At 33.4% G+C, this 25,237-nt stretch overlaps 1 protein-coding gene and 1 long non-coding RNA gene across 2 annotated transcripts; both read left to right on the forward strand.

Annotated features, from left to right (window-relative positions):
• Positions 1-718: 718 nt before the first annotated feature.
• On the forward strand, positions 719-13,985 carry LOC145304416 (uncharacterized). The gene is made up of 22 exons (XM_080146295.1): positions 719-1,534; positions 1,792-1,926; positions 2,137-2,194; positions 2,469-2,533; positions 2,775-2,841; positions 3,315-3,411; positions 4,061-4,101; positions 4,347-4,395; positions 4,540-4,597; positions 5,187-5,260; positions 5,890-6,008; positions 6,356-6,436; positions 6,709-6,834; positions 7,129-7,241; positions 7,635-7,726; positions 8,398-8,469; positions 8,855-8,945; positions 9,261-9,315; positions 9,667-9,716; positions 10,211-10,336; positions 11,108-11,210; positions 13,110-13,985. The coding sequence occupies exons 1-22, from the start codon at positions 719-721 to the stop codon at positions 13,187-13,189; spliced, it is 2,568 nt and encodes an 855-aa protein (XP_080002421.1). The 3' UTR covers positions 13,190-13,985.
• On the forward strand, positions 13,984-21,745 carry LOC145304082 (uncharacterized). The gene is made up of 4 exons (XR_013873971.1): positions 13,984-14,004; positions 15,178-15,213; positions 21,019-21,074; positions 21,504-21,745. It is a non-coding gene; the product is annotated as an uncharacterized LOC145304082 (long non-coding RNA).
• Positions 21,746-25,237: the final 3,492 nt, after the last annotated feature.

Here is a 25,237-nt window from a genome sequence, read left to right on the forward strand (position 1 = left end):
TGCTTTTAGACCTTAACAAACTCTTTAAATTCACTAAAATTATACAAATATCAATTAAAATAAACTTTTTCTACTAAATTTTCACTTTTTTCACAATTTTATCACCAAATTAAGCTTTTTAAAATTATTGGGAAAGGGTTCACATTTTGCGTTCGGCTTCCTTTAATAAATTAATTCAGAAAATGCATGGGTTGGAGGCGTGGGGGAAGGAAAAACAAGCGAAAGTTGGGGGGGGTTAAAGGTAGAGATGGGGGGAGGTAGTCGCCATTATTATTTATGGAGTGTGCTTGTTTTGTAGAAATAATTTAGATTAAGAAAATAATTAAGCTCAAATGAAATATACGTGTCTATTAATATGGTCGATTTCAAATAATTATCCGGTAATGTATCGATGTCTTGCAAGCATCTTGCAATTTAATTGATTCGTAGAATTTCAAGTTTTATAAAGAATCCATAAAAATATTTTTGAAAATCTACGAAACTATATAAGTTCAATAGAAGAATAGTAAGTTTTGATTGGTCCATTGAATTTTGTTCTTGTTTCTGATTGGTCCTTTAAATTTGAGATCTTGTCTCTGATTGGTTTAAATTTTTACATTCAAACTAGAAATTCGTCTGCTTCCTCATGTAAACAAATAATATAAATTAAAAAATTTTGATTCACTGAACCATTTTAAGATATTACTCTATTAATGTTGTTAAAATAATTCAAATCAAAATGGAAGAATCAAATAATTCCTCAAAATGGGGAGTTCAGATTCATTGGCAGGACGGGACAGACGAAGATTTCGCCGATTTTCCAGATCAAATGAGATTGGCCAAAGAAAAGGCTCTGGTGAAGGCAGAAAAGAAGGCGGCGAAATTGGCTGAAATTGCCGACAAGAACGGTGACGAGGTGATGATTAATAGTTCAAGCAGTGAAGGAGAGGAGGAAGAAAATGAGCTAGAGAGTGTAGCTAATGTTAGAAAGTTTAACCATCTAGTGGACTCCCTCACTGACGAAGAAGACAATGAAGGGGATAATGAAGAGGATGAGGACCCAGGAGAGGATAAACCTGAAGCTAGAATCCTCTGGGCAGCTCAGAATAATAACCTAGATATAGTAAAGGATATACTGGAGAAGTCACCAGGGCTGGTTGGGGCCAGGGATGAAGATTTGTACACCCCCCTACACAGAGCTGCCTATAGTAATCATATTCAGGTTGTGAGATATTTGCTGGAGATGGGGGCTGACCCCCTGGCCACCACAGACACTGGCTGGACACCTTTGCATAGTGCCGCCAAGTGGAACAATTCTGACATTGTGGAAGTTTTGTTGAATGCAGGAACCTCCGTGAATACGGTTTCTGAGGGAGGATTGACACCCCTCCATGTGGCGGCCATGAGTGCTAACAGTAGACAGACAATTGAACTGTTGTTGATGCAACCTGACGTTGACTTGTCGTTGATGAGTAATCAGGGTGATACAGCGCAGGAAATAGCCGCCAGGAGTGGACCCTACGCGCCCTTGTTTGAAGCTGCCTGGCCAAGGGGAGTTCAAACGTATAGAGAGAGAAGGAATTAACGTCCATATACATAACAACAACATTATTTTTTAGAAGCTTTGTACCAAATATATAAATTCTAAAAATGGATATACCTAATTCTACCCTAAATATGTTGAAATATTTTGTTCAGTATTTTCTATTTTGTATGATCATTTCATATTATTTAAAATGAAATATGTTTTACTTGTAATAAACCAATGTACTAATGATAAACAGATATATATTCTAAAAATATTTAATTTAGGCAATGGGAAATATTTCATTGAATCCAAAAAAAATAATTATTAGAAAATGCAAAATAAATTACCTACCTATATACCTATGTTTTACAGAAATTAAAATGAGGTCTGTCACTTTTGTTCAACGAATATCAATAGAGGTAAGATTGATCATTAAAAACGGCCTATTTAAAAACAAGGATGACAATATCTGTAAGTAGCGAAACTACTAAAAATATCAAGTGAATAACAAAGTAATATATATGGTAGATGATCATACATTAGAGGAATTTATTAGGTATTTAATATTTAGGTATAGAAACGGTGCTGCCAAAAAAAGATTAGATCATTTACATTGTATTTTATTCCAGTTAAATGGTTCAGTGGCACAAAATGCTGTTCTTTTGGCGGATGTTGACAATGATGAAGGTTTGCTTTTTTCATTTGATTAGAATACACTAACTCAAAATTTTATCTAAGAGTCCGTGAAATTGATTTTTCATATTTCCAATTTGATAACAAAAGAAGGCTTGAACTGTTAATCTTAATTCCTATCTTGCTGTTGATTTCACCTATTCCTTAAAGACTAGGTACCCACTACATGAGCCGCAAATTGCATAAGCTTTTTTCAAATAGTTTTAGGGATGTCATGTAGCACGCAGACTTTCAAGCTGAAAAATACTTACCTATTTACTTTATTTAGAATTTGAGCTGATAATCGGAACAATGGAGGGAGATTTGAATATTTACAAAGGTGCTTCAGGGGAGGTAAGGAAGGATTTAGTTGCTAAATTAATAATTATGACATCTACAATATAACCTTAAAGCTCATAACATAAACAGGTTCATAACAAATATTTTAAAATATATTAATATTAACTTTGTTCAAAATAATCTTTTGATAAAAAATACTATATTTGACAGGAAATTAAAAATTGGCGCGCTAGGTCATTTAAAAGACATTCACACGCCTAACAAAATAGAAGTAGCTAACTATATTCTTTCATAGGTGTGGAAACGATGTTCAAACTTGGGTTTGATAACTGCAATTGGAGTCGGTGATCTGTTAAATAAAGGTAATGCTACACTTTTAACTCTCAATGTTAGGTAGAAAAATTTTCATTGTAAATGATTTACTTTAGAACGAGTTTTTTTTTAAGAATGACGAGTAGTTTTACAAGAAAATGGGACTATTCATATTTAACTTTTTATAATGTTTGGAAAATAGATTAGGGTACTTTCTCTCAAAGTGTCTGTCGAGCATGTTAGCCCTCCCACCCTAAACATGCGGGGCTGCCCATTACCCAATTTTACCTAACCTAACAAAAATTCTCTCCCCTTCCCCCCACTTGTTTTGAATTTAATTTTCAAAAATCGAGGGAGGGGATTTTTCTTTGCTCAACAAGTTACTTTGAGGGAATTTTATTTATAGTAAATGAATATGTAATTGTACAAATCAAAAATCTTACTAAAATCAAGACTTTCTACAATTTTCCTTAAATATTAATCTAATCTTTAATCTAAAAAGTTTTTTTATTTTATTTTTAAGGGCGCAATGTGTTGGTGGTAGCAACTGGATGTGGATGGTTGTACATATTTGATTTTCTAGAACCAACAGATGATGAGGATATTGAACCAAGCTACAGGTTATCCTTTTTATAAAAAAATAGGATGTCTACATAAGATATCGCTAACAACTGCAGAACCTAATTGGTGTTCTCCTTTACAGTAAAGCTTCTCATAGTTCCAAGGGAAATTTATAACTATTTTGTGTGAGGGCAAGACTTAAAGATTCAATTATATTGTATGGTTAATAAGAGATATAAGTTTTCCGGAATTTTAATGTATGGAGTAGATTTGAAATCTGCATCAAATTTTAAGGATTTTTTTTATAAAATTCGTTTTTTGTAAAATTCTTTATCTAAAAGCGAAAATACATTTTAAGTTAATTAATTTTGACCAATAGGATAGGTGGATTTTAAACTACCTGCGCTCTAATTGGTTGAATGATGTACGACATCCAATCAGAGCGCAGATTTTTTAAATCCACCAATCACAGATGCCAAAATTAATTAACTTAATTTGTATTTCCGCTTTTAGATAAAGAATTATACAAAAAACGAATTTTATAAAAAAAATCCTTAAAATTTGATGCAGATTTCAAATCTACTCCCTACATTACAATTCCGGAAAACTTATATCTCTTAATGGTTAAAGGTTTTATAAGAGATACCTATAAATAACGTTTGGGTACCTACTAAATTATTTATAAAAAAAAACATATATTCTTTTTAGGCAACGTGTTCCAGCAAATATTAGAGACATAATAATATCAGGTTATCAATTTCTTATGGGTTCTCTCAAAGTTCTTTGTTGAGCACTATGGAAGTGGATTGATATTAAGGGTTGAGGTAGTTCGTTATTTTTTTTGTTTATGACTTTAGGTCAGTCAAGTAAGGTTAGGTTATATTAGACACTAAGTAGCACTGAAGGGTTAGAGCACCACTGCGATAGTCCCCGCAGGGTTATGGCTTATAAAAAATTTATTTTAAAACTCTAACTCAGGTTTAAATACTTTTAGACATAAATTCTGATGGAAGATGGGAGCTTATTATGAGTTTAACAGATAGGTAAATTGTATTGTTTTTTTTTCTTTCTTTTAGAATTAACAAAATATATCACCCCGTCGATTTTACAATTCTGTTTCAATGAAAACGCTTCTTGTTTGATTGACTGATTGCAAAAAATTGTATTAATAATATTTTTTTATTAAGGGTTGTAAGAATGTATCGCTGGAATGAAACTGTCAGTCCAGAATTCTTTATGGAAAAAAGGAAATTTTTCATTTTTAATACCAAAATACAGCAAAATTACTTTGTGATTATTAAGCTGTAAATACAATTTGAAGAAAATGACACTTTTATATATAACACAAATTTTTTACAGCGTAACCAAAAAGGCAAACAAATTACGCATGTGCATGTAGCTATATAATGGCTACACATACGCACATACACACAAATTTATGCACAGTTAATTTTTCCAGCGAAAATATTTTTAAAAAGTTAATTATATATAGATACCTAAATAACTTAAGGTTTTAACTTTTTAATGATAGTAAAATATAATCCTTTATAGAAATAAATAAAGTTCTCGCTAACCGCAGGAATAAAATTGTTCTATATAATATATCTTAAAATATGTCTAAGGAAGATTGGTAGGTACTATTTTGGGAAGGATACCTCCACCTTTCCTAGAAAAACCGACACTGGAAAAAATCTACAAATTAATCTTATCATATTCTTTTTATAACTAAAGTTAAAAGTAGAGTGTCGCCATCCCCCATCTTTCCTCAAAAGCCCCTAGATGCTTTTAGGGGCGTAGTTATATATATTTTGATGAAACTTTATATGATAACCACAGAGATTCAAGGGAGATGAATTATTCAAGCAGTCATAACATGATCAGCACCTCAGATATTACTCCAAGTACTAGGTTAGTCATTTATTCTATAATATAAAATAGTAATCTTCCTAACCGCTGAACCGATATGGTTCTTCTTTACAGTGAAGCTTCCTATAGGAACAGGGAAGGTTTTTAACTATTATGGGAGAAATATTTCCACCCTCCTAATGAAAAATGCCCCCCCCCCATGAAAAAAAAAATAAAAATAGGTGTTAAAATTGGTGGGGGGGGGGGGGTGATCGACTTCTGCCCCCACCTTTAATGCCCCTAGAGTCCTTAAGGGGCGTAATTGCGAGTACAAGAAAAAGTGTAAGAATTAAGTCCATGTGGTATATGTTTCTTAGGATGTAAATCAATCAATAATAGCTTACATATCATAATTGACATTGTAAACTGCTGCCTTTTCTGTTCTAAGTAACACAGATTAGACAAGCATCTACTTGATTGCAAAACCTTTTTCTAGAAGCTTTAACTGCATGGAAATTATTTTATGAGCCAAGGCTTTCCGCTAACTCTTATCATTAGCTTCAACTAGAGTCTCACTGGATAACTATTTTTAAATTTTATGGTATTTTTTATTCTTTTGAAAATACACTAGAATTATCAAACTAATCATAACCTACCTAAAACTTTTTCTTTACTTTTTAAAATTTTTTTAGGAGACAATCCTCCCAAATATTATTTGGAAGATTTTTGTGCATAAACAAATGGGAGTTTGCCTCTCAAATTGGAACTGTGTCATTCAACATGGACTCTCAAGGGAATCCTGCTGTTTTAAGTAAGTTTTTATGGATCAAAACACTTTTAGAATTAAAAAGAAAAACTTAAATAAATTGATTTTTCCTTAATCAAAAGTTAAAACTCAATTTTTATTTTATTAAATTGGTTTGTTAAAAATACAGAGGTTATTTACAATGTGCACAATCACATTGTCAAATGCCTTGTTCTAGTCAAAATTAGCAACATGTTGTAAATGAAAAGTCCACCTATTTTTAAAAATATTTTCTAGTATAAATTGTAGAATAGTAAGGAAATTAATATTTAACATTAAATATAGTTTTATAAGTCCTTACTTAATCAATAGATAATGTTTTAAGAAAAAATATTAATTTTCATCTTTGAAAGTTGGTCAACCTGGAGGAGCATTTATGAGACTGTGCTGCAAGAAAAATGCTACCAAAGATTCAACCAAACAAGAGGATGGAGGTATTAACCATTTTTCCACTTTTTTTGCACCAAGAAATATTTACTACTAGAATTTTAAAAAATATTTAGAAAAATATTTTAAGAGATATTTGATGTTTTAAAAAAAGATTTTATGAAAGCAAAATTGAAATGTTTAAAGATTATGTGTTTGGTGACTTGTAATTAGACTTACATATTAGCCACCATTTTGCTTTTGGATGGCCTCTATGCAAGACAACTGTTATCATAAGATCCCCAAAATAATTTTAGCTTTACCTCAATTACCTTTTTAGATGAGAGTGGTGACACAACTGTTAAATGGGAAGCTGAGGAATTTGCCATCACACAAAAAGGAAGCTATTTAGATTTAGATATCTTCATATATAAATTTATAGAAATTCTTTGTGCTTTCCCTCAAAGTTCCTATCGAGCACTGAACACCCTCTCTCTCCCACATATTTTTAAAATTTAATTAAAACTAAGAAGTAATATAGTTTTATTCTTATACCTAACCAATGCGGTAGACTTATCACTTCGGTGCCCTAACCCTGCAGAATTACCTAGTACCCAATATAACCTAACCTAAGTAAAAAGTAATATTTCATAAGTAAGATGGGTTGCTGTGCATGACAAGGCACTTTGATGGAAATTACCAAATTCTTGGATGAATAATATCAGTAACTAGCGACTTATCTAAATGCAAAGCTCACCAGGAGATTCCAACGGTGATCAGGACGGAGGAATTCAGGTTATTAAAACTGGAGGCGGAGAACTGAAGAAGAGAGATTCCTACGGCTCCAGCTCAGATAATCAGGACGAATCTAAGGTTATTGTTTTTTTGACTAGGTAGATATAGTGTTCTTGTGTATAGGGATGAAATACAACCATGGGATGTGAAGGAATGTAAAAAGTATGAGCTCCAAAAAGGTTTAGAATTTGAAAACTAACATTGGCATTGTCCCCCAAAGAGCCTCGTTGATCATAGAACCACATCATTTTTATTTTTTTAATAAATTGAAAGGAGAATGTCACGTGTTTGTAACTTTAGGTCAGGTTAGGTTAGGTTATATTTGGTTAGTAGTTATGCTGGGTTAGTGCCCCCTGACGGGGTAAGTCATAGTGGATTAAATCTAATCCCCCATTTTATTAAAATAAGCGAGGAGTTTCAGAGCTCTAGAGGCAAATTTTAGGGAAAGCACCTAAATATCTTCTAATTTAGATCTCAACTCTGCATTATGAATTGAATCCAGATATGAAAGAAATTGATATTTCATCCATGACTGTTGAGTATGAACCTATGGGCATTCAGAGGTATGCATTAAAGTGGCAAAAAAACGAGATATCTTTATTGAGTTGACAATGAACTATAAATTGATATTTATCCCCAATGATAACAAACAATGTTAGGTACACCTTTTGTAGATTAAAATTATTGGCTGAAAATTTTGGATACTAACAATGAAATTTCCTCAAAATTTCTCAAAGTTTTGAGCAAACTAATAAAACTTTGGGTACCAGCGTAATTTACAGTTCCTTGTCCCCTTTCTCCCTGACAGAACCTTACAAGTCAAATCTGTGGACTGGTGGCCTGAAAGTGTACATACATTAGTGTACATGACAGCTGTTTTGACATATGTACTTTTTACTTTTTCTTATGACTTTGGACTCTTCTTTAACATCCAGTTAAACTACAAGACTGAAGAGGGTGCAATGTCCACCGAAATATATTTCAATAAATAACTAAGAAGTATCAAATCAAAGACTTTTTCACTCAGTGAATTTATCATCTTCTTCTTGCCTTCTTGGAAAAGGGATAAACTTTCAAGGAAACTAGGTTATATAGTTTGTATTTGTTTCTCATTGACCAACCGAAGCCAAACTTGATTTGAAATTGACAAGCAAAGCCGATTATTTTACATCACATAGTTAAACTTAGAACCTTGAAATATTCTTTTATAGATACATACATATGTTCTTCTTAGGAGAGCCAATCCAAATGTAAGTTCTGAAATTCTGGGAGGTTTTAAAACTGGAGGTTCAGGTCCTGGTACCAGGTGAGATACAAGTATTGAATCAAGTTAAATCTCAAGTATTTTCTGAAAATTTGTATTACCTATCCTTATCAATCCTTGGCTGTCCTTTTTTCATCAAGGTTTTTATCTTTCTATAAACAATTCACAATATCACTGCTATAATTTGATGTATTCGAATAAATTTGAACTTGCGTAATTATAAGGTAGTATATGCTTTTTTATCTTAAGATTAAAAATGCTATACCTATTTAGTAGGCAAGCTACTCTATGATTCACTCTATCAGTCCGTACGTCAGTCATTTACTCGTCTGCTATTCAAGATTACTATACTAATCAATGACCATATTTTATTTACCTGGTCCGTAAGTCTTTCAGTAATGCTAATCTTAATATTTTTATTATACAGGTATGCTATTGTCACCCTTGATGGATCCGTGTTATTAGTGGATGATATTGCTAAAAAGAAGCCTGTTCATAACATTCTCTGGAATTTACAGGTGAAGCATTTTTAAGTGAACATTAGTTAATGTTTTAGTTAGCTAAGCTACTCTATCATTTGAAATGGCTATGTTTAGGGGGGAAAGTGATATTCTCTGCTGATAATCAAGATAGACGGCTGATTTTTTGTGGAGATTCCTTTTACCAATGAGTATCTAGTATAATATTTACACAATCCGTTCGTCTGTCAGTCATACTACAAAGAAATAAATGTTAAGACATATTTTTTTTACCACTGAACATCAGATTTTAAATCAATTTGTCTGTATGTCATTGACCATCCATGACAAGATTTGAATGGATATTTGTTGCAGGTTGACCATCAATTGATGTGTCTCTCAAAAGTGGACATTACTGGCGATGGCTTAGGTAAATATTCATGTTTTTGTCTAATGTACACACAGGGCCCTTTCACTTATATATTTCTTGACAACCCAACCCCTTGTCACATTTTTAAAGGAAACCTGCAGGGGGGAGGCTCTAACCCTCAGTGTCCCTGTCCCTTAAATGTTCTAACCTGAAATATGAATCAGAAATGTCACTGAACTGAACATAAACCTAATGGATGTATTAATACCAGTGTTAGATGTATTTATGGCAGTTTCTTTGAGTTTTTTTTTGCAATTACAACATCCAGTTGTACTTCTGCCGGTTGTAAAAGCGTCATTCATTGCTTAACAGGTACTTTAGGGAAAGCCCCTTATTTTTTTATGTGTTTAGAAGAGGTTGTTTGTTGCAGCTGGGATGGAGAAACCTATATCATATCACAGGTAAAATATTTTATTTCATACTTGTGGATACACTCTTGGCGGCCTCTAAAGGTTGGTGTCGGTTTGAGACGTCAAAGGGGGAGGTGCTTATAGGTTAAAACTTTGAAAAACCTTAATTTTTACCCCCTTGAATATAAGGCTTAGATGTCTCAGAGTAAAATATTTTCATTGTACCTAAGGTGATATTAATTTGCTTAGGTAATATTTTCAATAGTTTTTAAATATCTTGATTCATACCTAAACTTTTAATTGTATAAAAATAAAAAGACGTTTGTTTCAGTGTTTTCTTTGTATATGTTCTTATCTTGCTAACTGTTGAACCGATATGGTTCTCCTTTACAATTTAGCTTCTCAAATGTCCTGGGAAGGTATATCATTATCTCTTCAGCTTATTTGTATTGCCAAGCAGGGAATAATAATGCAACAGAAATATTTATTTTATTACAACTATTATAATAGTCAAAAATGTTATTACTTATCTGTTTGAATTTTAGGGCAAGGAATCAGTAAGATTTCAGTTTGAGGAGGCTGTTTCAACATTTACTGCTGGCAAATTTACCTTATCTCCTGGCAATACTCAACCTGTTCTGGTGTATGTTACCTTTAGTAATAAAATCCAGGTATAGTATGCTTTTACAGAGAAAGAGGGGATATTGGGTTGTTTATTACACCAGTCCCCAAAGTTTTCTCATTCGTTGGCTTAACAGCTTTAGGGGCTTTTACTGAATTTTAATTGGTTGGCTTTATTAAGTTGAGTGTACTAATTTTAATCTACAAAAGAGGTGATTTTAAGTTTTATTATGGGGGATATCAAAACCTTATTTAGGCCATTTTAAAAATTCATAGAGATTTTATTTAATTCAATTAAAAATTAATGTTTTCTTGTCATTTTTTTTGGCTACAGGATCTCTAAAACAGTGGTCTCACTCCCCATTTTAGCCATTTCTCGTAGGATTATCAAAATATTGCAAAAAAATAAAACTTATTCTAATTTTTCTATAAAATAATTAGATATCTAAGTAGTAGGCTATTTTTCTTGTATATTTTTGTATCATCAAATTTATAAAAATTTTATAGCCAAGACTATTTTACTACGTTGTGACGTTTATACGCTTGTATATGACTACATGAAGGGCCAGCTAGCTTTTTACATAGCCAAGTGCATGCTGAACAATCTTATTTAGATCAGGCCTAGCTATTCTGACAATCAATTCTATTAAAATGTGGACGAAAAATCACGAAACCTTGTGGAGTAAGGATGGAGTAAAACTTGTTTATACGTAACTGAAGGAGAGTGGATGAGAAGAAGAGAAAAAAAAGAGAAGAGGTTTGTGGGGAAATTTTCCTTTAGAATTGTTTGTCAGAATCACATTTCCTTTTCCCTGATTTAGATATATTTTGATCTCTGTTTGGCTAAGAAAGATCTGACCCTGTCAAGTTTAATTCATTATCCCTCTATGAATTCAGAAGCAGCTGAGATACTTAAAACTTTAGGTAAAATTTGTTTTGGACCTCATCGTTAATATAGGAGTGTTAGAATTGTCCTATCAATTTCAAACTTGGTATGATGATACCAGTAACAGTAAATTAGAATGCGTAGCATCCACAGTTATGGAATTTTGACCACAAAGATTTTTTTATCCAATCTTGACAAGTGAGGTATTTTTGGAAAGAGGAATATGTATAGAAAACGCCTATGTAAATTAGAAAATCCGCAGAAATCATATTTGCAAGTTATTTGAAAAAATCTGCAATGTTAATTTGCAAAATTAATTTCTTGCCTTAAATGACTTATTTATAAATAAATCTTTTATGAAATATGTTTATCTATAAGTTTAGAACATACTTAAGGCAAAAAAAATTCTTTAGTGTTACTTTTTTCACCCTATATATGAAAAAAGCAGTTTCTCACAATTTATGATAAAAAAAAGGTATAGGAACAAAAAAATATGTTTTTTCTTGATGTAAACACAATAATTGGCATAAAATCTATCATCCTAAACATAAAAATCAGATATAGAATTCTTTTTAGAGAAAATATAGTGCAAAAAGTAACCAAGCCATTTTTGCAAAGTATGAAAATCTAAAGAAAATAGTTCTTTTTGATTTTGATATACATATCAGATAAATGTATATAAAATTAGTGATCAAAAACTATAAAACAAGTTATAACTTTTTTCAACCCTATCATTGATTAAAATGCACTTTTAAGTTTACTCATTACCAAAGTTGCACATAAAAACTCTTTTTATTAAGTTAATAAACAAAATAAATTCAAATCAACAATTGGGCATTTTTTATAATGCAGTAGACCATTATGTAGTTGGTTTTTTGGCATTTATTTTGTTTAATTACTTCATAAAAAGAGTTTTTATGCACTACTTCCATAATTCTTAAACCTAAAAGTGCAATTTAATCAATGACAGTGTTGAAAAAACTTATAACATGTTTTATAGTTTTTGATCACTAATTTTATATACATTTATCTGATATGTATATCAAAAGCAAAAAGAACTATTTTCTTTAGATTTTCATACTTTGCAAAAATGTCTTAGTTACTTTTTGCACTATATTTCCTCTAAAAAGGATTCTATATCTGATTTTTACGTTTATGATGATAGATTTTATGCCAATTATTGTGTTTACATCAAGAAAAAACATATTTTTTGTTCCTATACCTTTTTTTATCATAAATTGTGAGAAACTGCTTTTTTCATATATAGGGTGAAAAAAGTAACACTAAAGAAAATTGTTTTGCCTTAATTATGTTCTAAACTTATAGATAAACATGTTTCATAAAAAGATTTTTTCTAAATCTGTCATTTAAGGCAAGAAATTAATTTTGCAAATTAACATTGCAGATTTTTGCAAATAACTTGCAAATATGATTTCTGCGGATTTTCTAATTTACATAGGCGTTTTCTATACATATTCCTCTTTCCAAAAATACCTCACTTGTCAAGATTGGATAAAAAAATCTTTGTAGTCAAGATTCCATAACTGTGCATCTCTATAAATTAAGAAAGCGTAGCATCTCTATAATAAAGTCTTTAAATGTTAGTATGTCCGCATTCTGTATTTTATTGAATATGGGATTGCTTTTTACGGAATTTATGGTAAAACTTTTGAATTATATTGTATATTAAATGCTTTATTATTACCTACTCTTTACTTGTTCATTTTTGTTTGTCTGACTTTCTGTTTATTAGGCTTCACTTTAATTGATGTCATCTTTTTTTATATATTTCAAATGTAGAAATTCTGTATTCTTAATTACGTCAAGTCGGTACAAAAGAGAAGAAAGCAATTTGCTAGCAGACGAAAAAGCTCCCCACCGCTTAAACCAGACAGCTGTCTGGGTTATACATCTATACTGATACACTTATTATTAAGGCTGCGAATCCGGGAACCTAACTCAGTTGCGAGACCTGTACAATTATTGTCTATACACACTTCCAAATGAAGAATCTTGATAATGTTACATAATCTATTTCAAAATGTGTGCTGTGATTTTTTTATGGAGGAAAAATTAATCTGCTTGCAGTATAATCGAAGCTTAAACTTAAAGAATTTTTTTATCACGGAAAGAAAAAAGTAGCCGGTTTCGTCGTATTTGTACAGTAGCTTTTGATTTTTTGGTTGTTTTAGGTTAGGTTAGGTAAATGTTAATTGATGACCCGGCAGGGATAGGAAATTGGCCCTGCAGGGTTAGAGCCCTTCTGCAGGGGCTAGAAATAGGAGAAAAGCTACTGTGAAAATACGACGAAACAATCTTCTTAATTTTCTTTCCATGATTCGAATTTTTAATTAATTGCCATGTCATAAGCTTGTCAAAATAGAATTTATCCTTTTTAAGATGATTAAATTTTTTTTCATTGTCGCATCGAGACCGATTTATACCCGGTGGATTAGGACCGGTTCTCAGTCATACTGAAAAATTTATGCTGAGCATCGTATTATATACCAGTTTTCTACAGATATGAAAATGTACAATCATAAGATTAAAACCAGTTTTAATCTTATTTATGTGCATTTTTATATCCGCGGAAAGCTGTTTATAATACGATGCGATAAATAACTATAATGATATTTATTTTCCTAATTTTGAAAGAAAAAAATTTAAATTGTGATATTAAATGTACATAAAATCTTTGTTATGTTTATTATTGATTTATATAATGTAAAATACGTATACATAAATGATTATATATTGATAAAATACATTTATTTATTGATTATTCTTCTATAAAATTATTTATTCCAGATAAAGATGTCAAATTCTGCCCAAAGGAAAGTCACCATTTAAATTGAAAATCCGGATCATGGAAAGAAAACGAAGTTACGTAGTTGGTTTCGTCGTAATTTCACAGTAGGTTATTTTAGGTTAGGTTAGGTAAATGTTAATGATTGCCCTGCAGGGGCTAGAAATAGGAGAAAAGCTACTGTGAAATTACGACGACACGCGCTATTTCGTTTTCCTATTTCGGCAATCCTTTTAAATATAGAAACATATTGTTTTTAAATAATATAATACAACTGTTGTGCTCCATACTAAGGTCAGGGTTATGTAATCGTTGGGAATCTTTGTCTGCCATCTTAACTTTAATTGTCTGTTTGAGCTAAATCCATAATTAAAAAGTAAAACTTTTAACAGCGCAACAACTTAATAGTTATTAACAAAATCATTAGTCCTTTCCACGACATCTCTCCATAAGGAGCGATTCTTCGTATTTTTCACAGTAGCTTTTCTCCTATTTCTAGCCCCTGCGGGGGACTCTAACCCTGCGGGGCCAATTACCTAACCCTGTGGGGCAATCACCTAACACAATATAACCTAACCTAACCTAAAATAACCTATAAAAAGCCATTTTAAAAATACGGATAATCGCTCCTTATGGAGGTATGTCGTGGAAAGGACTATACCCAATCATTATTGTTGGAATGTTTTATTCATGAAAAATCACGAAACCTATCTTGCAGTGACTTTTTTTTCATTGCTCTACATTTATCATAAAGTTCTTAATGACTGTACATAAAAAGTCGGGCAGGCATGAGAAATGTATTTCACAGGCACCCAAAGTTTTATAACCATGTTATCTTATTCGCTGGCTCAAAAACTTTGGGTATTTTATAAGATTTGATTGTTTAGTATCAAACTAGTAGTGGCTAAACTTTTCAACCTATAATTTTCATCTACAGAAGAGGTAACTTTGGTTTCATCATGGTACATATACCTATCAATTTATCGTCCATTGTCTTATCCCTTAAAGTCTGGATTGTGCTATACCCCTTAAACTTTATGTATATCATACTCCTGAGCTGGATCTTTAAATTATTTTAGTGGTGAGCCAAACCGATCTGGCTCTCCACTAAAATGATATAAAGATCCCATATCTGTATTAGGTTGGAAGAAGTTTTTATATTATATATTTTTATAATATAAAAAGGTGACTTTTTTTGCAGTGAAGACAACATTCGAGCTAGTAGAGCCCGTGAGGTAATTATTATTTTTAGTAATATCGCCCAGGGATCTAAAGGGATAAGACAATGACCGATAAATTGATGTACCATCCCCAATGATGATACACAAAATAGTAATACCCTTTCTGTAGATTAAAATTAGTAGTTGAAACGTTTGAACACTCAACTTAAAGAATCAACCAATCAAAATTCACCCAAAGTTGTTAGCCAACGAATAAGAAATCGTTAATGTCTTTAATGTAAGTCTGTCGTGGGTTAAATTGAATATATATAGCAAATAGTTTCATTTAATACTTAAATTTGCGATTACTTTTATTTAATGAAATCTTCCATTTTTTAACATTTACAAAACGGCCTGTTGTATTGCATCAAGATCCATGACAGATCTATATAGGAAATAAATGTCTATAAACGAGCTCAAGTTTTCCAAAGGTCAGATGTTAAAAACTCATACTGGTTCAAAAATCAATAATAAACTCTCAATGACCAGAATGATAAGACCCATTATTTTACTCTATGAAGAATAAATTAAATTTTTTATTTCAGGTTGCTATTCAAAGGGGGGGGGGGGGGTTTAATGCAACCATCTCGTAATCAATGTATAAATGGCACTTAGAATTCGAATTTTGATCTGAAATTTTGCATGAGTAATCCTTGGTAGGTCTATTTTCCCTAAATCGAACAAAAAGTTGGAAAAGTAACGGCTGGCAGCTGGCGGCTCAGCCGTTTAGCCGTTTTTGGCCTCTTTTCAGGGCAAATTCATCATTAATTACGTAGGAATCAACTTTTAAAAACATATTTTTGGTTTAATTCATGTTAAATGATAGCAATAACCATTTTTAAAATTTCTAGTGCCAGCTGCTAAACGGCTAGAACCGGCTGAAAACGGCTGGGAGCCGCCAAGAGTATGATGAGTAGATAGGGCATGTGACATGTCTAGGGGTAAGTTTTTATGGTTGCTGAGCTCAAAAATGCTACCAAAAATAGTGGCAGCCCATCCATATGGCAGCTGGGTAACAGCTGCAGCTCAACTGGTAGCGGCCAAGAGTAGAATAAGTAGATGGGGCTTGTGACGTGTCTTGGGGTAGGTTTTTAGGGGTGCTGAGCTCAAAAATACTACCAAAAATAGTGGCCGCCCATCCATATGGCAGCTGGGTAATGGCCGCAGCTCACCTTGGAGTGGCCAAGAGTAGAATGAGTAGATAGGGCTTGTGACATGTTTAGGGGTAGGTTTTTATGGTTGCTGAGCTCAAAACTGCTACCAAAAATAGTGGCGACCAATCCACATGGCAGCTGGGTAACAGCTACAGCTCAGCTGGGGGCGACCAAGAGTAGAATGAGTACATAGGGCTTGTAAGGTGTCTAGGGTTAGGTTTTAATGGGTGCTGAGCTCAAAAATACTACCAAAAAAAGTGGCCGCCAATCCATATGGCAGCTGGGTAACAGCTGCATCTCAGCTGTGAGCGACCAAGAGTATAATGAGTACATAGGGCTTGTGACGTGTCTAGCTCACCCAGCTGCCATGTGGATGGGCCGCCCCTATTTTTGTTAGTATTTTTGAGCTCAGCACCCCTAAAAACCTACCCCTAGACACGTCACAACTTGGCCGCTCTCAGCTGAGCTGCAGCCGTTACCCAGCTGCCATGTGGATTGGTCGCCACTATTTTTGTAGTAGTATTAAGCTCAGCAAACATAAAAACCTACCCCTAGACACGGCACAAGCCCTATCTACTGATTCTACTCTTGGCCGCTCCCAGCTGAGCTGCAGCTGTTACCCAGCTGCCATAGGGATGGGCTGCCCCTATTTTTGGTAGTATTTTTGAGCTCAGCACCCCTAAGAACCTACCCCTAGACACGTCACAAGCCCTATCTACTCATTATACTCTTGGCCGCTCTCAGCTGAGCTGCAGCCGTTACCCAGCTGCCATATGGATGGGCTGCCACTAATTTTTGTATTAGTATTGAGCTCAGCACACATAAAAACCTACCCCTAGACACGGCACAAGCCCTATCTACTGATTCTACTCTTGGCCGCTCCTAGCTGATCTGCAGCTGTTACCCAGCTGCCATAGGGATAGGCTAACACTATTTTTGGTAGCATTTTTGAGCTCAGCAACCATAAAAACCTACCCCTAAACATGTCACAAGCCCTATCTACTCTTCATACTCCTAGCCGCTCTTAGGTGAGCTGCGGCCGTTACCCAGCTGCTATATGGATGGGCAGCTTCTATTTTTGGTAGTAGTATTAAGCTCAGCACCCATAAAAACCTACCCCTAGACACGTCACAAGCCCCATCTACTTATTCTACTCTTGGCCGTTCCCAGCTGAGCTGCAGCTCTTACCCAGCTGCCATATGGATGGGCCACCACTAATTTTGGTAGCATTTTTGAGCTCAGCACCCATAAAAACCTACCCCTAGGCAATAGAATTGTCACAAGCCTACCCCTAAACATGTCACAAGCCCTATCTACTCTTCATACTCTTGGCCGCTCTAAGGTGAGCTGCGGCCGTTACCCAGCTGCCATATCATATGGACTGCTTCTATTTTTGGTAGTAGTATTGAGCTCAGCATCTATAAAAACCTACCCCTAGACACGTTACAAGCCCTATCTACTCATTCTACTCTTGGCCGCTTAAAGGTGAGCTGCGGCCGTTACCCAGCTGCCATATGGATGGGCGGTTACTATTTTTGGCAGTATTTTTGAGCTCAGCACCCCTAAAAACCTACCCCTAGACATGTCACAAGCTAAACCTACTCATTCTACTATTGGCCACTCCCAGCTGAGCTGCGGACGTAACCCAGCTGCCATATGGATAGGCTGCTTCTATTTTTTTGTAGTAGAATTGAGCTCAGCACCCATAAAAACCTACCCCTAGACACGTCACAAGCCCAATCTACTGATTCTACTCTTGGCCGCTCCCAGCTGAGCTGCAGCTGTTACCCAGCTGCCATATGGATGGGCCGCCACTATTTTTGGTAGCATTTTTGAGCTCAGCAACCATAAAAACCTACCCCTAGACATGTCACATGCCCTATCTACTCTTCATACTCTTGGCGGCTCCCAGCCGTTTTCAGCCGGTTCTAGCCGTTTAGCAGCTGGTACTAGAAATTTAAAAAATGGTTATTGTTATCATTTAACATGAATTAAACCAAAAATATGTTTTTAAAAGTTGATTTCTACGTAATTAATGATGAATTTGCCCTGAAAATAGGCCAAAAACGGCTAAACGGCTGAGCCGCCAGCTGCCAGCCGTTACTTTTCCAACTTTTTGTTCGATTTAGGGAAAATAGACCTACCAAGGATTACTCATGCAAAATTTCAGATCAAAATTCGAATTCTAAGTGCCATTTATACATTGATTACGAGATGGTTGCATTAAAACCCCCCCCCCCTTATATTGAAGTATTAAATTTCTATTCATAAAATAGAAAATTTAAGTTTATAATATAGTAAATCAAGGAAAACTAAGTTTTAATGTAATATGATACTAGCGACGCGCCCGAATGTGTTCAGATATTAAACTAAAATTTAACATTTAGCTAAATAGTTTAACCCTTTCAGGACGATAATTTTAAACAAAAAAAATTGGGATCCTAAAATATTTTAAAGAAAGAGAGACAAAATTATAAATACGGTTTTAAATAAAAATAAGGAAATTAAAATAAAGACGGAAGAAAAGGGAAGTGAGAGAGAGAGAGAGACATTAAATCTTTAAAAAATGATGAATAAACGAAACTATAAAAGTCGTAATAATCTTTATGAGTAACTTGATTTGTAGGACGGTTCGGAGAGAGAGAGAGATTGAGGGATAGGTCAATGGAAGAAATAAGATTAATAGTCGGGGATAGGTCAATGGAAGAAAAATGATTAATAGTCGGGGATAGGTCAATGGAAGAAAAAAGATTAATAGTTGGGAATAGGTCAATGGAAGAAAAAAGATTAATAGTTGGGGATAGGTCAATGGAAGAAATAAGATTAATAGTCGGGGATAGGTCAATGGAAGAAATAAGATTAATAGTTGGGGATAGGTCAATGGAAGAAAAATGATTAATAGTCGGGGATAGGTCAATGGAAGAAAAAAAGTAAAAGTCGGGGATAGGTCAATGGAAGAAAAAAAATTTAAAAGTCGGGGATAGGTCAATGGAAGAAAAGAAAGTTAATAGTCGGGGATAGGTCAATGGAAGAAAAAAAGTTAATAGTCGGGGATGGGTCAATGAAAAAAAAAGTTAATATTCGGGGATAGGTCAATGGAAGAAAAAAAGTTATTAGTCAGGGATAGGTCAATGGAAGAAAAATGATTAATAGTCGGGGATATGTCAATGGAAGAAAAGAAAATTAATAGTCGGGGATAGGTCAATGGAAGAAAAAAAGGTTAATAGTCGGGGATAGCTCAATGGAAGAAAAAAAGGTTAATAGTCGGGGATAGGTCAATGGAATAAAAAAAGGTTAATAGTCGGGGATAGGTCAATGGAAGAATAGGGTTAATATTCAGAAGTGAGATAACGTAGAATATAATTTTTTAGGTGGTGCCTGCACCACCGATTCACTAGTATACAATAATTTACCACCCGGCCTTACCTTTTTTAGGTATTTTTCTTGTAAACATTACTATTACTCTAAAGAATAGTACCTATTACATTGGTTACTACTTTGTATTTGTTTGTGATACAAATGTACCAGGGTTGGCAGGAAAAGTCCAGGGCAGATTAAACCTCATGGCTTTTATCCGGTTTTAATCACTAACAAAAATCCATAGCAAAAGTCCACCCTGAAAAAGGTCCAAAATTACTACTTGTTCTTATGAAACTTATTTTTTTTTCTGAAAATGCCTGTACACACAGTATGAAAACATTAGAATTTACAACAAAAAATATTTCCTTCTTTTTTTCACAATATTTAACCGGTTAAAACCGGACTTTTCAAAAGTCGGCGGATTTTTTTCCAACTCTTATATGTACCAAGTTACATATTATGCATAAGATAGACTATCGTGAAGAAAATATAGAATAAAGGGGACTATGCACGAACGAGAGCAAGGCGATCAAAGCACCTATAAGCAATTTTTAGCAACAAGATATATTTGATGTTTTTTTGACAAGCAAAAGCGTAAGATTTTTTTTAACATTTGAATGTGGTTGCATTTAATTTTTTATTTTTTTCTGGAGGGGGCTTAGAATCATTTGCTCTTGTTCGTGCATAATTCCCTTTGATAAGGGGGGGGGGGGTTTAATGCAACCATCTCGTAATCAGTGAGCAAATGGCACTTAGAATTCGAATTTTGATCTGGAATTTTGCATGAGTAATCCTTGGTAGGTCTATTTTTTCCTAAATTCAACAAAAAGTTGGAAAAGTAACGGCTAACGGCTGGTGGATCAGCAGTTTAGCCATTTTTAAAACTATTTCAAGGGAAATCATCACGAAACCTATCTCCACATAATACTCTATGCTGCTCCAAAACGTTTTCAAACGGTTCTATCCGCTAGTTGCCGGTACTAGAAATCTAAAAATGTTTTTTTGTATAATTTCACATGATTTAAAGCAAAAATATGTTTCAAAAATTTAATTCCAACATAATTTATGGCAGATTTGCCCTAAAAATAGCCAAAAACGGCTAAACGGCTGAGCCGTTAGCCGTTAATTTTTAAACTTTTTGTTCGATTTAGGGAAAATAGACCTACCAAGGATTACTCATGAAAAATTTTATATCGAAATTCGAATTGTAAGTGCCGTTTGCTCACTGATTACGAGATGGTTGCATTACCCCCCCCCCCCCCCACCCCCCTATATTTTTTTATTTTATTAACACATTTCATTATAGATTGATGTTGCATTGGGAGAATTAGAATCTCTTAAACCTAAGGCATCTGTTTACACAGGAATACAAACAAATAACAACATTAACTAAGATTTTGGTGGACTACCAACCGATCGATCTATAGGGGTGTATAGATCAGAGGCTTTACTTCTATACAAAAGTTGACAAAGGGGAGTAAAATTTTAGCTTAAAGTATATTTTTTAATTCTATTTTTTAGTTGTTGTTTTACTCATCGTGCCAGTAGAACACTAAAACCGTAACAGCTTCCTTATGCTTGAAATAGTCCCTAACCCCTGGTGGGTTTTTTTTTTTTGGGGGGGGGGGGGCTAACATATCAAATGTTAAACTAGCCAATATTTTTATTTTATATCAAAAGAGGGGGGTGGTGAGTAACCCAGAGGCATTTTGAGGGAAATCCACCAATTTTTCATTGTATTTACACGTAAAAAATAATTTAAAAAAATTATTAGAATGTTTGTATAAAAAAAGGTGAGCTCGGCTGTGTGCTTTTCAAGACAGAACATTCTAAAGCAAAATCTCAACTGAAGCACGAAGCTAAAAAGCTGAAACATAAAATAAAAAGTGATACTTTGAACTTTTAATAATTTTCCATAATATTTTTTGTGTAGGTACCTTCTTCATATTGAACTTATTTTTTTCAATAAATAATGTGATTTTTTTGTTATATTTTTATATGGCAACGTACAATAAACTTTGTATAAATTGGATGTTGTTATCCTTGTATTACTAATAGATAAGAGAGATTATTTTTGACTAAGGAACCTTTATGGTTTCGGCTGTATGAAAGTTGACCTTCTTCAATAGCGACGAGATTTTGTTTTCAAATTTTTTAATTAGGGAATAGTAGCTTTACAATATTGCGTAAAGTTTTGAGTAAGATTCCAGTCAAAGGCGCTTATTAGGCCAAACTGTTTCTAAATATGCGTTGTAATTATTCTATGCGTTTCTTCATTAAGAACAGTTAGAATTAATAAGCGCCTTTGACTGGAATCTTACTCACAACTTTACGTAATATTGTGAAAGCTACTATTCCCTTAGTTTGATTGGATAGATAGCTCATTATTATTGATAGAGGGTAAAAAAATCTTCTTAAAGACTTTTTTTGTATGATCATATTTTTAACTGGTCGTATTAAGAAGTACAACCCAAAATACCAAATAGCTGTTTATTTCATATCTTACTTTTAAAAAAAATAACTGCGTTTACTGGACTCGATCGATCTTCTGTTTCTTAGATTTTTGCTTTAAAGGCCAAATAAACAGCAACTGCTACTCTATAATATACTTTCTCTGTCTATCCGTCTATAACGCTATAGGGGAATCGGGATTTTAGCGGCTACTCTTCCAGTTAGATTGATGATATTTTGGTAAAGATATCCCAGTCTGTCGGGTCCGTAACGGATAGCTTTTTTGTTAATGTAGGCATGTAAGAATTGTCCTATAGATTTCAAACTTTGCATGATGATTCCTGTAGTAGTTAGGTACGATTTAGAAAGCATAGCAACTCTGTAATCATTACCAGAATGTACGTACGTCTATTTTAAACATATTGATTTTTAACGTTTTAACAGCAATTGTTTATGTGATATAATCATTCGATTGATCTTAGTTTTGGAGTACTGATTCCTATCACAATAAGGTACAATATCATAAGCGAAGCATCTCTATGCTCAAATCTTTAAAATGTCAATATGTCCTTAAACAGAATTCTGTATTTAAGAAGTTTTGCAACAAATTTACGTATAATTTTGTCAAAACTGATATATTTATATTTTGTATATTCAGTTCTGACACTCTACAAGAGTTAATGTTTGTCTGTCATACCATTTCAGAGCTTCCCTTTTATGGATGTTGTCATCCTCGTCCTTTTATACCTAACTTTGTCTAAATAAATGTCTATCTATAATTTCGCTACTTATGGATGATGTTGTCATCTTTTTTTTTCTAGCTAAAATGCTATAAATAATTTAATGATATTATAGACTTAAGTGAGGGATATTTCATCTAGAAAAAAATATTTTTCCTGCTACTTTTGGGGTAATTGAGTCTGTCTTTCTGTATGTTAGACTGTCAGACTGCATTCTTTTCATTAAATAGTTACAAACTTACAATGTTAAAGTTTAAGTAAGGCTTTTCTTTCCTGCATGTCTTTAGGCATCGCTCCTATTAGATTTTATCGTCCTTGCCTTATGAACCTTCGGATACGCCCCTAGAGGCCTCAAGGAGCATTTAAGGGAGGGGTATAGTTAGATGCCTTCTAATTAAAATTTTAGTTACATTTTTTGGGTGGGGAGAGGGTTCCAGGGGTGATTTTTCTTGGAAAAATGGAGGTATTAACCTTCTATAAAATAGTCAAAATAGATACAGTAACTTTCTAACTATATGTTAATTTACATTACAGAAAGTTTTAATAAAAATATAATTTTTAGTTGGCATATCCCCGTCCTGTGGGATCCCTCTTAATTAAATTCCTTCTGGTTGATGATTATTAAGCGCATTATAATATTATTATGCATAAATACATGATCATAGGTCATGATATCTACACACACAGCTAGAGGTATTGATTATATATTTATTCACTAGACCGGCTACGCCCCTAGAGACCCCTCTAGAAAAACTTACAATTTCAGGTCTGAAAAAAAATTGTAGTCGTGGGAGATTATTTTCCCAGGGGAATTTTTTAAAAGGGTGTAAAACCCCTCCTGCAAAATAGTTGTTAATATTTCCTAGGCCTAAATAAGGGTTCACTGTAACAGAGAACCATATCAGCCGTTAGCGAGATCTTAAACTAGACATCCTGTTACTTTTATATAAGGTAATAGAATTGTTAGATGTTATAAAAAAAAACACAAATCTGTTCCAGCTTCGATTTTCTTGTTTGTCATTTTTATTTTCAAAGATTTTTTCCAAAAACATTCTAGATTATTTGAAAATTTTTCTGTCAATCTATTTTTAAAGTTTGTAGCTAGCTTTATTAACTTCATATATGAACAATCTTTATGCATAAAAAGTAATGATTGTCTATCTATGCCTACCGTAGGATCTCGCAAACTGCTGAACCGATAGTGTATCTAATTTCTTAAGTCCTGGAAATGTATATAACTATTTTGTAGAAGGGTACCAATAACCTCCCAAGAGAAAAGACCCCTCCGTTTGTAAATTTATCTGGTGCTCAAAGTTTATAACTACGTTATCTTATGGATTGGCTCAAGAACTTTTGGTACTTTTATTATATTTTGATTATTTTTTTCCAAATTAGAAGTGTCCAAACATTTTAAACAATAATTATATCTACAGAAGGTTAGTTGTGTTTATCATCATTGGGGATTTATATAAATTTATCGTCCATTTTCATATCACTGGTTCTCTCCCACCCTCCTATCTTTTACCATATTAAAGATCTTTTCTATTGAGTCTGCTTAAAATTATTTTCACGCTCTTGAGTTGTGGAAATGAAATTCTTTGTTGTATGATCTAAATAGTTGAAATATTAAGATGTCCTACGTGTATGTAGGCTTACAGAATATTTCGGCGGTTTCCCTTAAATCAGTTATTGAGCACCAAAACCCCTTCCCCCTCTTTATTTTGAATAAATTTTGTATGGTGGAGGATTTAGGTTAGGTAATATTTAGTTCTGGTTATACCTGCAGGGTTAGGGCCACCCGTAGAGGTTATTTTAAAAATAAGGGGAGGGGTTTCCTGTGCTCGACAGGCACTTTGGGGGAAAGTACCAATATTTGTAGGGTGGAAAATTTATAATAGAGATGTGTTTTGTCAAAATCTCAAAAATTTGAATTTAAAAACATTTTTCCCTTTATAACTCCCCTGAAACGTAATTTGAAAATTAATGCTAAAAAATTAATTACCATGTGAAAAAAAATGTTTTTGCAGGGTAATTTTCGACTGTTTGAAAATTTAGGGCTCTTAAAGGACAAGACTATGGATAATACATCCAATGATGATAAACAAAATACCCCAAGATTTTTAATCTAACGAAATAGAACAAATAGAAAAGAACAAAAGTCCCCAAATTAAGAATTAGTAAAAAAGGGTATTGTACGGTTGCAAATTTCTGTGCTATATTATTTATCACTAAAAAGAAAACTTAAAAACGTGTCTGACAAGAAATATTACCCAAATTGAAGATGAAAAAATTATTTGTGGAAAAGTTGGGACACTGCTATTTTGTATAAGCCAA

The sequence above is a fragment of the Acartia tonsa genome, chromosome 13 (genome assembly GCF_053477335.1).
Source record: "Acartia tonsa isolate MP-2025a chromosome 13, ASM5347733v1, whole genome shotgun sequence".
Taxonomy (NCBI): domain Eukaryota; kingdom Metazoa; phylum Arthropoda; class Copepoda; order Calanoida; family Acartiidae; genus Acartia; species Acartia tonsa.

Excerpts from the sequence above, each read along its gene's own strand:
- LOC145304416 (XM_080146295.1), top strand. The coding sequence starts at position 719 with ATGGAAGAATCAAATAATTCCTCAAAATGGGGAGTTCAGATTCATTGG. Across the intron at positions 2,534-2,774 it reads ACAAAGGTGCTTCAGGGGAG|GTGTGGAAACGATGTTCAAA; the intron begins GTAAGGAAGGAT and ends ATTCTTTCATAG. Across the intron at positions 8,946-9,260 it reads ACATTCTCTGGAATTTACAG|GTTGACCATCAATTGATGTG; the intron begins GTGAAGCATTTT and ends TATTTGTTGCAG.